This window comes from Pongo pygmaeus, chromosome 19 (assembly GCF_028885625.2).
Source record: "Pongo pygmaeus isolate AG05252 chromosome 19, NHGRI_mPonPyg2-v2.0_pri, whole genome shotgun sequence".
Classification (NCBI taxonomy): Eukaryota; Metazoa; Chordata; class Mammalia; order Primates; family Hominidae; genus Pongo; species Pongo pygmaeus.
Genome location: NC_072392.2, coordinates 60,205,415 through 60,220,271, shown reverse-complemented (window position 1 = coordinate 60,220,271; position 14,857 = coordinate 60,205,415). Strand labels below are relative to the sequence as shown.

Here is a 14,857-nt window from a genome sequence, read left to right as displayed (position 1 = left end):
AAAAAAATGATTCCAATGAGTCATTTTATGAGTTAGTCTGATGGCAAATTTTTAGTTTCAGTGTTTGACTTTACTACAGAATAATTTATGAAATATTATAAAATTCAAAATTTACTGGGTATGCTATTTGAAGACCAGATCCAAGTTTATTTTTATAACACAATTTTTTTTTTTTTTTTTGAGACAAGGTCTTGCTCTGCAATGGCACAATCACCGATCACTGCAGCCTCAACCTCCTGAGCTCAAGTAATCTTCCCACCTCAGCCCCCAAGTAGCTGGGACTACAGGTGCTGCCACCACACTCAGCTAATTTTTCTATTTTTAGTAGAGACTGTGTTTCACCATGTTGGCCAGGCTGGTCTGGAACTCCCGGCCTTAAGTGATCCACCCGCCTCGTGAGAATGATACTCTATTTAATTTTGGTAAAGTCATTTGTAATACTCTTCATAAATAAGTACTCACTAAATATTGGTTAAATTGCTCACTACTTTTTATTTCCTTCACCCATAACTTGGAGGAATTAAGCATTTCTAGGGTATTTTTATGGCACTTTCTTTTCCATTGCAAGTTTTTTGTATTAACAATAAAACTTTTCATTTGCAAAGTACTTCAGAACGTTCAAAGCAGTTTTGCCCACATTATGTACTAGAAGTCATCATGAGATTTCTTATTCTCATAATCTCAGAAACTTTACAGTCATTTCAATTATCCCTATTAAAGAAGACAAAACAAAAATTCAGCTAACACAAAATTCTCTATACACTGTATACTATAAAAACATCAGCAGCACTTACTTGTTCTTTTTTTAATGCCTCCTTCCTAATTCTTACCTCAAACAGTTGGAGACAACTCCAATTTATAATTTACATCAAGCTAAAATAAAATATTTTTAAAACAGCATGTCCAAATTTAATAATAATTTTAACAAATAGCAGTTCTATAATAAATACTAACTATAATATTTGTAGTGGTTTTAGTGAATAACATATGAGTACTTCTCATAAAATTTAGAGCCAGTTTCCATGAGGATTGCTTGAAACTTGGAATACATTTTCCAGGCTGGAATGCAGTGGCACAATCATGGCTTGCTGCAGCCTCAAACTCCTAGGCTCAAGCAATCCTCCACCTCAGCCTCCCAAGTTGCTGGGATTATAGGTGTGAGCCACCATACCTGGCCATCTTGTTTTCAAAGATTGTACATATATTTTGGTTCTTCAAAGAAGTATCTAGGCAAATCTGGGGGAAAAAATTAGGCCTTAACCATTTTCTATGTAACATGGTAAAAAAATTTTTTTTTAATTTCTAATAGGCAAAATGATTAAAAGTGCAAAATCATCCTTACTTCATGTAATTCCCTCCTTTTCTTTTCAACGCCATTCACCAAAAGAGTAACAGCTCTGAAAACCTATAAAACTCAATCTAGATGATTTTAATATCATTAAACTTAAAACATTTTGGGAAAATAATCCCTTTCACTGCTATATTTAGGTACAATGAGCCAATGATACAAGTATATGGTTGGATATTAACAGCTAGAAAATAGTGAGTACTATTACAAATAGAACAGCCACCAGATTTATAATTTTGTTTTGTGTGTACACATTTAGTTTTATTGTAACAAAGCAACTTGTCCACTTTTAACCTTTAAAACTGAGCATCATCTTTCCTTTCCAGTGAAACAAAAAGAAAATTTAAAAATAAACAGGATAAAAATTACAATAGAGAATGTCAATTCCAAATAAGATCCGATAGGCTCTGCAGATTCTCCCATTGAGTGGCAGGGCTCAAGTCATCATTAGTAGAGAATTTATTTTAAAAAGTGTCAAATTGCAAAGGATGTCTGTCAAATATCACAATTAAACATGCAAAAGGAGAAGCCATGTTGTCAAAATGCCCACTTAACCCACCCAAACATCTCAAACCCACCCTTTGGTGACCTTCTATAAACACATTTTTAAGGTTTTTTTTGTTTTGTTTTTTAACAAGAGAAAGTAGACAGATACATGTTGGTAAATGCTAAATGTTTTCATTCAGAGAAAGGAGGAGAAAAGCTAGAATTCTGGGCACTGCCACACAGGGGCCTCACATCCTCCAGCTTCCAGCAGAGAGAAGGGAGGAGGTTTTACCTTTTTTCAACAGAGCTCAGCAGTGTTGATTCCATACAGTTTTTGTATGGATAAAAATGAATTTCGAACAGAAAGGGGTAGAGACTCTTTTCCCATTGTATTCTGCTCAAGGTACTTCCCCCCAAATAAGTTGAGAATCATGGTGTAGAGAAAAAGAGGCCTCAAGAACAGGGCGCCTGAGCACAAGAGGAAAACAAACAAACAAAACCAAACCAAAAAAAACTGCAACTTGCTCCCAAGGACTGGAGAAAATTTTTAAAAAGGAAGGTCGGAATCCACCAGTGTTCTATTAGTCATCTTCTCCTTCATCCTTCTCTCCTTCCTCCCCTTCATCATCATCTTCATCTTCTTCATCTTCCTCCTCATTCCCTTCTAATCAGTATCTTCTAATCCCTCCTCCTCTTCATCATCATCTTCTTCTTCTCCTTCTTCATCATCCATATCGGGAACCAAGTAGTACTGTAATGGGTTTGGCCAAATATCATCTTTGATGACCTCTCCTAACTCATCAGCACCTGCATCAGAATGGTCAGTAAATCAGGTAAAGAAGCTCCCTGGTTCCTCATGCTGCCTCTTCCTGCCGGCTTTATTCTGCGTTTAACTTGAACGCTTTGTCAGATCCATTCCAGATTTCCATTTGATTTCAGTGGACTTTGAAGATGGATCACCACTCTCATTCAGATGAAATTCTTTGGACAGAACTTTATTTTCAAAGTAAGGATTTTGATCAAAATAAAAATCTATTCTGTAACCTGATTTAATATCTTCGAATTCTGTCACTTCAACTCTGGTCAAATAATGCAGTGCCTCTTCGTCCTCCTCCCCAAGCAGTGCAGACACTTGTGGATGCTTGACAAATGTTGTTATCCAAAAATGTGGGATTTTGGCGATCAATTCTGATCTCTTCTGAAAAAAATGGTTGGCGGAGTTTGTTATATTTCTGTTCTACTTTCAAAATCTCCTCACTGGCTTGTTCATTAAGTCTGTCTATTTCATTGTGGATTTCATCAATATGTTCAATTGCTTCTTGCTGTTTTTTTTTTCCTGAGGTCTCGTCGGCCCTGTAGTGGTTGGAGTTGAGCTCCTTTGTACTGATTTTGGCAGCGGACGCCCATGTGGCGCGGTTGGGAGACGGGGGCGGGGGAAGGGAAGGCGAAGGGGACAGGCAGGCGGCTTCCCCCTCACGGCACACGCGCGGGCGCTCGCGGAGTCCAGCCGCCTCCTCCCAGCGCTGCCCTCGCGGCCTGACGACAAGGTACGGGCTAGGGCTGCGTGCGAGGCCCGGGTCGTCCGGGCTCCTGCTTGCGTAGGGGAGGCGGCGGCAGCCGCGCTGCGGCGACTCGCCTCCCTCGCCCAGATTTATATACATATATATATATATATATATACTTTTTTTTTTTTTTTTTTTTTGAGATGGAGTCCTGCTCTGTCACCCAGGCTGGAGTGCAATGGCGTGATCTTGGCTCACCACAACCTCCGCCTCCTGGATTCAAGTGATTCTCCTGCCTCATCCTCCCGAGTAGCTGGCATTACAGGCACCCACCACCATGCCTGGCTAATTTTTGTATTTTTTTGGTAGAGACGGGGTTTCACTATGTTAACCAGGCTGGTCTCGAACTCCTGACCTCATGAATCGCCCGCCTCATCCTCCCAAAGCGCTGGGATTACAGGTGTGAGCCACCATGCCAGGCCCAGATTTATAATTTTTAAATGGTAACAAATTACTCCATTCCCTTTTTTTTTTTTTTTTTTTTTTTTTTTTTTTGAGACGGAGTCTCGCTCTGTTGCCCAGGCTGGAGTGCAGTGGCGTGATCTTGGCTCACTGCAAGTTCCACCTCCCGGGTTCATGCCATTCTCCTGCCTCAGCCTCTCCAGTAGCTGGGACTACAGGTGCCCGCCATCACACCCAGCTAATTTTTTTGTATTTTTAGTAGAGACAGGGTTTCACCGTGTTAGACAGGATGGTCTCGATCTCCTGACATCGTGATCCGCCCGCCTCGGCCTCCCAAAGTGCTGGGATTACAGGCGTGAGCCACCGTGCCCGGGCACTCCATTCCCTTTTCTAATTTACATTTCTTCTACTTTAAGTAAATATTTTTTTTAAAAAAATATTTAAAATAAAAAAATATTTTAGCTTTCCCTTTAATGCTGCCTGGGAGAAATGGTCTAACAAAAGACCTCCAGAAATTGCTTCCAGATTTACATAACTGAAAAAATTAAAGATCCTAGATTATTAATTCACAGGGCAAAGGAATGCCCCCTTTCTTCTCTTTCTGGTCTTTTCTGAAAGCTTTGACCCTTGTCTTATTTCTATTGCCTCATTTCATCATTGTGTAAAAAGCATACCACATGATGAAATACATGCTACTGTTGTTGTGTTTTTGCAAAATTGAAAATACATTTGAGGCCAGGCACGGTGGCTCACGCCTGTAATCCCAGCATTCTGGGAGGCCGAGGCAGGTGGATCACGAGGTCAGGAGTTCGAGACCAGCTTGGCCAACATGGTGAAACCCTGTCTCTACTAAAAAAAAAAAAAAAAAAAAAATATATATATATATACAAAAAAAAAATTAGCCAGGGGTTGGTGGCAGGCGCCTGTAGTCCCAGCTACTCGGGAGGCTGAGGCAGGAGAATCACTGGAACCAAGGAAGTGGAGGTTGCAGTGAGCCAAGATTGCGCTACTGCATTCCAGCCTGGCAACAGAGCGAGACTTCATCTCAAAAAAAAAAAAAAAAGAAAAGAAAAGAAAATACATTTGAGTGAAATGGTAAGATTATATTGCAAAAAGTTTTCTATTAAAAAAGAAAAAAAAATGGCCAGGCAGGGTGGCTCACTCCCGTAAGGCCAGCACTTTGGGAGGCCAAGGTGGGTGGATCACCTGAGGTCAGGAGTTCGAGACCAGCCTGTCCCACACGGTGAAACCCTGTCTCTACTAAAAATACAAAAAATTAGCCAGGTGTGGTGATGGACACCTGTAATCCCAGCTACTCAGGAGGCTGAGGCAGGAGAATCACTTGAACCCAGGAGGCGGAGGTTGCAGTGAGCCAAGATCGCGCCATTGCACTCCAGCCTGGGCAACAAGAGTGAAACTCTATCTCAAAAAAAAAAAAAAAGAAAGAAAGAAAAAGAAAAAAGAGAAGAAAAGAAGAAAACACAACTTTTTTTTTTCCCCAAGAAGCAAAACAGATGATAACTATCATAAGCGTTCCCAATTAGTGGCTTGGGATCTACCAGCATGTTCTCAATGCCCTTGCTTGAGTTCCAGGTCAGTTGTCATTGTCAGGTTTCTCCTTCTCTCTGCTACTCCCCAGTTCTTAGCTGCCTAGGAATAACACTGCAGAGATCCCACTGTTCACCAGGTTTTTACTAAAGAATTTAATGTTCAGAGAGTATGCTTTTTCATTAAATATCATTACTGAGATACCAAATGATTTCATTATGAGGTAATCTCACCTTAAGATGAAACTATATTAAATATATAATAGACATATTTAAAAAAAAAAACTTCAGCACCAAGTACAGAGTTAAAATAAGGTTCTGGGGTACTAAGGTTTTTTGTTTTTTGTTTTTGAGACAGTCTCACTCTGTCGTCCAGGGTGGAATGCTGTGGAGTGATCTCTGCTCATTGCAACCTCCGCCTCCCAGGTTCAAGCAATTTTCTTGCCTTAGCCTCCTGAGTAGCTGGGATTACAGGCGCCTGCCACCATGCCTGGCTAATTTCTGTATTTTTAGTAGAGTTGGGGTTTCACCATGTTGGCTAGGCTGGTCTCGAACTCCTGACCTGAAATGATGCACCCGCCTCAGCCTCCCAAATTGCCGGGATTACAGGTGTGGGCCACCACATCCGGCCCTGGGGTACTAAGTCTTACTTTCATAACCAGGACACATTTTGAGTATACAAGTTTCACTAACAATACACACCTTTATACACCAACAAAATTTTCACAATCCTTAAAAACACAATGAAATTTTATATATTGTTTAAAAATATCTCCTGCTAAGAAATCTTTGCCATTTCTTAGGTGTACATTCCTACTGTTTGTGTTAAAGCACATAGACATTCAAATTCATTTAAAATATATATACATGCTCATTATAAACAACCTTAAATAGAAGGCCATGAACCTGAATTTGTCATACCTGTTGGATAGTAGGCTTGCGAGTACTGTGCTGAGGGTGTGTAGTTACTGTATTTTTGGGAGGAGCTGACCATTGTTTGAGGACCTTGTTGAACATGTACAGATGTGGTGCTGGGCTGCAGCGTATAGGTAACCTCAGTTGGAAACCTCTGGAGTACAGGAAATGGAACCCCTTTATCTGAAAATGTGGGAGATGTCTCCACTTGTCCAGGGTGCATTCCAAGGGAGTTCTGCCATATTCTATGAGGAACTGGGGTCCGATCTAAACCTTTCAGAGGGTAAGTACTGTGGTCGTGGGATGGAGTTGATACGTAGGAGTAAGGAGACAAACTATCTCGCCGAAATGACCGGTGAAATTGTCCTACAGCCACTGGTCCTACATAAAAGAGGAAGAGCATGTTTACTAATTTTGCATTACACCACCAGACATAGTAAACCAAAGGTCATAAAATATACTACTCTTCACCAATCAGCCATTTTTAACACAACGGAAGTTTAGTTTTGGTAAAAACAAGTTCAGAATCAAGAATATGAGACATATAATGCTGAAAGAAGAATCAAATAAACCTTTGTTTTCTCAGTGCAATAGTCATAAAAGATAAAGTGCCCAAATTCTAACACTAAATCAAACGTTAAATCAAAAATTCAACATTAAAAGCCTTTTATACATGATTTGGCCATCTTACCTTTCGCTTTATTTGCCTGACCCAGATTTTTCCAATGTGTAAGCTACTTCCTAAAAGTTTTCCATTCAGTCTTTCAAACAATTTTGGAACATTAATAATAGGCATAAAAATAAGCTCTCCAACAAAAAAATAAAAGAAATGGGTGTGGAACATATAACAAGATTAAAAAAAAAGTAACGCTCTTTGCTATCTATCTATCTATCTATCTATTTATATAACAACCGGGTCTCACTCTGTTGCCCAGGTTGCAGTGCAGTGATGTGATCTTGGCTCACTCTAGCCTCAAACTTCCAGGCTCAAGCAATCCTCCCACCTCAGCCTCCTGATTAGCTGGAACTATAGGTGCACACCACCAAGCACTGTTTATTTTACTTTTTGTAGAAACAAGGTCTTGCCACATTCCCAGGCTGGTCTGGAACTGCTGGGCTCAAGCGATCCTCCTGCCTTTGCCTCCCAAAGTGCTGGGATTACAGGCATGAGCCACCATGTCTTGCCCTCCCTTTCAAATTTTTAAAAATTATAATCTTTGTAAAAAAGTCAGGCTTGAAAAGTTTGACTTAGTTTCCCCTTCATCCCTTAAATCAATCAATCATTTTCCATGATTTTTCTTTCTTCAGAGTCTTTCCAGTAGTATCCTTTCCCAGATATCAGTGGCTCTCAAACATTGGTTTACATCTGAATCACCTGAAGAGTTTGTTAAAAATCCACAAATCCAGGCCCAGAGATTCTGATATTGTCTTCTCTTTATTAGCAATGTAAAAAGGAATAAAAAGTGGAGATAAGGAAGAGAGAGAAAGGGCAATAGTATGTAATGAGGGAAGGGAGAATATAAATGGTACAGAACTATGGATTATGATTCTTGAACATAAACAAAGCTAGCCTAATTTATTCCTAAGGAGAGTTTTGCATTAAATCATGTGACTGATTAACAAGTTCCTTTCAATTTACTAAACTAATCTGTAAAACAGAGGGAAAACCTATTATGTGCTACTCAAGTATTAAACTACACGTTGAAAGGTGACACTCAAATATCTGCTTTTCCAAATAATTAGGTTGTAAACCCATTCAACAAGTTACATATCTGTCATTCTATTTCTGTGGTTTAATTTCCTCTAAAGAGTAAAGCAGGCCAGCCACGGTGGCTCAGGCCTGTAATCCCAGCACTTTGGGAGGCCGAGGCAGGCAGATCACTTGAGTCCAAGAGTTCAAGACCAGCCTGAGCAACATGGCGAAACCCCATCTCTACAAAATACACAAAAATTAGCTGGGCATGGTGGTGCATGCCTGTAATCCCAGCTACTCAGGAGGCTGAGGCAGGAGAATCGCTTGAACCCAGGAGGTGGAGGTTGCAGTACGCTGAGATTGAGCCACTGTACTCCAGCCTGGGTGACACAGTGAGACCCTGTTTCAAAAAGAGATAATAAAGTATTATTGAGTCCAGGAGTTCAAGGTTACAGTGAACTATGATCGTGCGTGACAGAGTGAGATCCTCTCTCTTAAAAATAAATAAATAAACAAATAAATAAAGCATTAATGCCAAAAAGAAACAAATGCATACATATGAACAACACAAATTCTGGAGCCCTGGAAATCAAGAGGCTTTATCTAATAGGGGGAAAAAATCCTACTTCAGAAGATTGAATGTATTCAAATGATAGATCTCTTAAAAACTATTTTTCCTTTATTCCTTTAAGGTACAAAAAATAGACCCTGTGCAGTGTCTCATCCTTCTAATCCTAGCACTTTGGGAGGCCAAGGCGGGAGGATTGCTTGAGCTTGGGAATTTCAGACCAGCATGGTCAAAATGGTGAGATCCTGGCCAGGTACGGTGGCTCACACTTGTAATACTAGCATTTTGGGAGGCTGAGGAGGGCAGATCACTTGAGGTTAGGAGTTCAAGACCAGCCTGACTAACACGGAGAAACCCCGTCTCTACTAAAAATACAAAAATTAGCTGGGCTTGGTGGCACACACCTTGTAGTCCCAGCTACTCAGGAGGCTGAGGAAGGAGAACAGCTTGAACCTGGGAGGTGGAGGTTGCAGTGAGCTGAGATCACGCCACTGCACTCCAGCCTGGGCAACACAGCAAGACTCCATCTCAAAAAAAAAAAAAAAAAGGAAAGAAAGAAAAAAGAAAAAAAAGGTGAGATCTTGTCTTTACAAAAAATAAAACAATCAGCCAGGTAGGGTTGCATGCACCAATAGTCCCAGTTAGGAGACTAAGGTGGGAGGAGGACTTGATGCTGGGAGGTCAAGGCACCAGTGAGCCATGTTCATGCCACTGAACTCCAGCCTGGGTGACAGAGGGAGACACTGTCTTAAAAAAAAAAAAAAAAAAAAAAAGCATAAAACAGTTTTTACGCTGCTTGACTAGCAATTCCGCAGGTACATACACCTTGAACCCACCACTGACAACCCCTCCTTTTTTTCTCTCTCTTCACAAGAGGTGTTTCTGCATGTCCAAAATTACCCATTCCTTGATTTCTCCTGGGATGCTCACATGTCAACACTACATACAGCCTACAGAGTACAACAGCTCTGCCCTCTTCAGGGATAAACTGTTGGTGAATTTTCAGGCTGTCAATAACTTAAGCAGCTAATTAAAGAATTCTTTACCTTAAATTGTTTTATATCTGTCTACTTCTATCATGATAAACTTGGAGTGATGGCCAATTAACTATTTTAGATGCTGTTAAAATTAGAACACGGTCAAGATTAAAAGAACATTCTTTTAAGCCTGTTTTTTTAAAATAAAGAACCAAGACATGTTCAGCCCTTATTTATTCTTCTGTTAAGGGTTACTTCATAGGGCTCAATTCAGATCAACATTACAGAGCATCACCTATATGTCTTCAAAATATCTTTTAAGATATATTTGGCAAAGTTTGAATCCAGAATTCTGGAAATAGAGGGCAGGATGAAATTGTGTTCTCAAAAATTCTATTTCTTTTATGGAAGTGCATCTGAATTAATCAATTCCCAGGAAAGAATCCAAAAACTTGCCTCTTGAGAGCATGGTATCCCCAGGTAAAAACAGATTATCCACTTCTCAGATCTGTTACTTAGTTTAGAATATTTTAACAAATATCGTATAAAATAAACTGCTCCTAAAAACAAAATAACAGAAGTGCACAAAGGAAAAACATGCAATCTGTTTCTTATCAAGTATACTCTTGGAAGGTGAACAGTGCAGTTTGTTCAGTGGCTCTAAATAAAAGAACTAGGTCCTAAAACAGAGGATTCTATTATAGAGAGAGAAGTGTTCAACCCATACACTGAAATAGAACATAGAAAAAATGGAGACCAAGCAGTAGCAGTGTAGTGTCAGCCACATAACCAAGGCAAGATTCGAGAAGAAGAAAAATGAGATGAGGAAAAATAGAAGAGCCAAGGACTTAGAACATGGAATAAGAACAAAACAAAGTTGTATTCTTGAACAACTTTGCTCAATTATTCAAGTTCTAGTATTCTTGAACTTAAAGCAGAATTACATTCCACCTGAACCAGTAACACAATTCCCTAGTGAACCAAACCTATGGTATAGACAGTCCACACCTGACATACCTTCTGCACATACCAACAGGTAGAATGGTCAGGAAAAAAAAAAAAAAAAAAAAAACACCAAACAGGAAAGGCATGAAAACAATAACTTAGTTATATATGGATTGACATATAATCTATACTGAAAAACCATGAATTTATGTTTTTCAACAAATAGTAATCTTTAAATGCTGACCAACTGAACTATAAGTGAATAAAATCAGATTCCAGATGGCCCTGAATTTCTTCAATTAAAATGGACTCTACACTTAAAATACAACTGGGTTTAAGACAGTTGAGGGAAAAAGGTCAGAGAAGAGAAAAGAGCAAGTGTTGGTTTTTATGTGTGTGTGTATGCATGGATGTTTCTTTGTTTGAAGTGGTTATCCCATTTCTCCCAAAAACATATTTTCTAGTCTTTTCTCCTTATACCCACCAGACATGCAACCTGAAAAAAAAAAAATCCATGTCAGAGATTCTGCCAAATGTATGCCATGGTATTGTCTCCATTGCCTTGCACCCTATCATTCCCTACCAAAATCAATGGCCATCACATGGAAGTGGCCTAATATTCCTTTAGGACATTCTTATGCCACTGCTGCTTTTTCAACTTACTGTTGGAACTTTAACCTAATCCCTTATCTTCTAAACTCCACAGTGGACACATAACCTAGTTCCTTATCTTCTAAATTCCAAAGAACCAAGTACTGTTGTCATTCGTAACCCTGGGCGAAGGTTAAGTTGAACACAGTGTTATTTTATTTGTACATTTAAACTTTTCCATTAACTCAAAAATAACCCAGATTTCTTTTTTTTTCTTTTTCTTTTTTTTTTTTTTTTTGAGACAGCGTCTGACTCTGTCGCCCAGGCTGGAGTGCAATGGTGTGATCTCGGCTCACTGCAACCTCCACCTCCCAGGTTCAAGTGATTCTCCTGCCTCAGCCTCCTGAGTAGCTGGGACTACAGGCACCCGCCACCACGCCCAGCTAATTTTTATATTTTTAATACAGAGAGGGTTTCACCATGTTGGCCAGAATGGTCTCAATCTCTTGACCTCGTGATCCGCCTGCCTGGGCCTCCCAAAGTGCTGGGATTACAGGCGTGAGCCACCGCGCCCGGCCCCAGATTTCTTTGTAGTAAATCCATGTTAACATGCTGAAAATGTTTTTATTACTCTCCTAGCTGAAGGTGATATGAATGAATGATTATACCCTGTTGGTTTCTTGGTATACTGCTTCATATCATGGACTCTTTAAACAGAGAAATGGAATATTGCCACCCTTGCCTTCCTGGAAGAGGGGGAAGAGCATCAAAAATCAAGTCTACAGGCCTGGCGCAGTGGTGGCTCACGCCTGTAATCCCAGCACTTCCAGAGGCCAAGGTGGGCAGATCACTTGAGCCCAGGAGTTCCAGACCAGCCTGGGCAACAGAGTGAAACCCTGTATCCACCAAAAATACAAAAAATTAGCTGGGTGTGGTGGCCACGCCTGTAGTCCCAGCTACTCGGGAGGCTGAGGTGGGAGGATCCCTTGAGCCCAGGAGGCGGAGGTTGCAGTGAGCCAAGATCTTGCCACTGCACTCCAGCCTGGGGGACAGAGTGAGACCCTATCTCAAAAAAAAAATTAAGTCTATAAAATAATTTGGCCATGTGCAGTGGCTCACACCTGTAATCCCAGCACATTGGGAGGCCAAGATGGGCGGATCACCTGAGGTCAGGAGTTCAAAACCAGCCTGGCCAACGTGGTGAAACCCCATCTCTACTAATAATATAAAAATTAGCCAGGTGTGGTGGCAGGCACCTGTAAAATCCCAGCTACTCTGGAGGCTGAGGCAGAAGAATCACTTGAACCCGGGAGGCAGAGGTTGCAGTGAGCGGAGATCTTGCCATTGCACGCCAGCCTGGGCAACAGAGTGAGACGTCATCTCAAAAAATAAAAGAGGCGGGGCGCAGTGGCTCAGACCTGTAATCCCAGCACTTTGGGAGGCCAAGGCGGGCGGATCACCTGAGGTCAGGAGTTTGAGACCAGCCTGGCCAACCTGGTGAAACCCCGTCTCTATTAAAAAATATAAAAATTAGCCGGGCACGGTGGCACACGCCTGTGTTCCCAGCTACTCAGGAGGTTGAGGAATGAGAATCGCTTGAACCCGAGAGGCGGAGGTTGTGGTGAGCCGAGATCGTGCCATTGCACTCCGGCCTGGGTGACAAGAGCGAAACTCCGTCTCAAAAAAATAAACAAATAATAAAAAATAAATAATTCACTATCACAGAGGGTTTCTCAACTTTTACTAAATACAGATGTATACCAAAAAGTTTTTTCAATACTGAAAGATTGTAGCCAATAGTGAAAACTCCAAAGGCTATAAATGTGAGCTTTCTAAAATTCTTTTTTAACTAAAACTTGACAGCTGTAAAGAAAACCATTTTTGCCTTATGTTTGTCTAATCATACCCCTTTAAGGAAGCATCAAGCTCTAATTTGCTTCAATGAAAGAAATGTGTAGCCGATTCATTCTACATAGGAACTATATCTTGTAAGCCACGATGTATCGTTGTATTTTTGCTCTTAAGGTATATAAACAATGTCTACCATTCTACACATTACCCAGAACCTTAAATCTGATGATTGTCGTAACACTTCTAAGATTTCTTAGATGTGCCAATAGGTGGAAGGTGGCAGCCCTCTTCAAGGACAAATTTCCACTGCAGGCACCTTTTCCAAAACTTTCCCTTGGCTGCTATTGTAATGTTCTAAGTTCTCTCTCTTTTTTTTTTTTTTTTTTTTGAGACGGAGTCTCGCTCTGTTGCTCAGACCGGAGTGCAGTGGCACTATCTCGGCTCACTGCAACCTCCGCCTCCTGGGTTCAAGTGATTCTCCTGCCTCAGCCTCCTGAGTAGCTGGGATTACAGGCGTGCATCACCACGCCTGGCTAATTTTTGTATTTTTAGTAGAGACGAGGTTTCACCCTGTTTGTTAAGCCGGTCTCGAACTCCTGACCTCGTGATGCACCCGCCTCGGCCTCCCAAAGTGCTGGGATTACAGGCGTGAGCCACCGCGCCCAACCGTAATGTTCTAAGTTCTCTTGACTACGATTTTGTTCCGTCCCGCCTTAACCCGTAGGGTAACTCCACTCTGCTTCCCACGGGAGCAAAGGAGCCCCTTCTGTTTCTTCCAGACCCAATGTTTCAATGAAGGACTACTTAGTCTACATGTTTACAGTGGACAGTGTGGGTCTCAGGAAGGTAAACGGAGGCTTACAACCAGGTAAACTCCTGGGGTTCAAACCCGGGACGAGTAGAAGGGAGCCTAAGAGGCGGAGGTCCCTTTTGCTGCCAGTGGGCTCAGAAGGGGCTGAATGCTTACGGACCCTCCAGGGGAGGGCCGGTGGCCACCGTGCTGGTGCTGCTGAGAACGGTGGCGGTGTCTCGGGAAGCATAGTGGACAATGGGTCCCCGGCGCCTTTCCGTCGCCCACAGCGTGAGGACGTGCGAAAATGCGCCCTCCAGCGGCGGTTGCTCCCCGCCGCCCATGTGCCCACTGTGGGCGAGGGCACGGGCAGCCCGGACTCACCGTGCGGCTCGGGCCGGGGCCCCGCGGGCGGCGGCGGCTCCTGGTGCTGCAGCGGGGCGGCGGTGGCGGCCGCCGAGGCGGCGGCGGCGGCGGCGGCGGAGGCGGAGGCCGAGGTGATGAGCAGCCGCTGGAAGCGGTTGGGCGGGCGGCAGGGCACCTCCAGGCCAGCCGCCAGCTTGGCCTTGTTGGCGCTGGTCAGGCGCTTGAGGTGCACGAGCAGCTGTGGCTGGTCGCGGCGGAAGTGCGGGCTGTGGAAGTGATGGAGCGGCCCATCCCCTGCCGGTCTGCCGCCCCCCGGCCCCGGCCCCGGCCCCGGCCCCGGCCCCGCCGCGCCGGGCCCGCCCAGCACCACCTTGCGGAAGCCGTAGAGGTTGAGCTGGCGGATGAAGCTGGTGAAGTTGGTGGTTTTGAAGAGCTCGGGCTCGGCCCCGGCGCCCGCAGTCCCGCCACCGCCCCCCGGCCCGGGCGGGCTGAGCAGCTCGGCCTCGAAGAGCGGCTGGTCGATGAGCAGCCCCTCGCCGCGGCCGTCCCAGCGGATGGAGCGGTAGCGCGGGCTGTTCACCAGGCGCCACAGCTTGGCGGGGAAGTTGTTGGGGTTGATGGGGGTGGAGAGCAGCGCCTCCTCCATCGCCCCACCGGGCCGGGGCCTCGCCCCCCGAGCCTAGCTCTCCCACCCCGTTCTCGATCCCTCCCCTGCCTTCGCCTCGCCCTGCCCGCTCCTGCCGGCGCCCGTCCGCCGCGTACCAGGGACCGTTGGCGCACGAGGCCCCACGGCGCCTCCCAGCGCGGCCAATGGGG

At 43.4% G+C, this 14,857-nt stretch overlaps 1 protein-coding gene and 1 pseudogene across 2 annotated transcripts in view; both read right to left on the bottom strand.

The window, feature by feature from the left end:
- HSF5 (heat shock transcription factor 5) overlaps positions 1–14,760 on the bottom strand; it is a 76,288-nt gene extending 61,528 nt beyond the window's left edge. For both annotated transcript variants that reach the window (XM_054457953.1, XM_054457952.2), the window contains exons 1-2: positions 14,060–14,760; positions 6,267–6,641 (exon numbers count right to left, since the gene is read on the bottom strand). In XM_054457953.1, the coding sequence (XP_054313928.1) occupies positions 6,267–6,641; positions 14,060–14,687 (1,003 nt within the window). In that variant the 5' untranslated portion in view covers positions 14,688–14,760. The remainder of the gene's footprint in view (positions 1–6,266; positions 6,642–14,059) is intronic.
- On the bottom strand, positions 1,603–3,530 carry LOC129017402 (protein SET-like; annotated as a pseudogene).
- Positions 14,761–14,857: the final 97 nt, after the last annotated feature.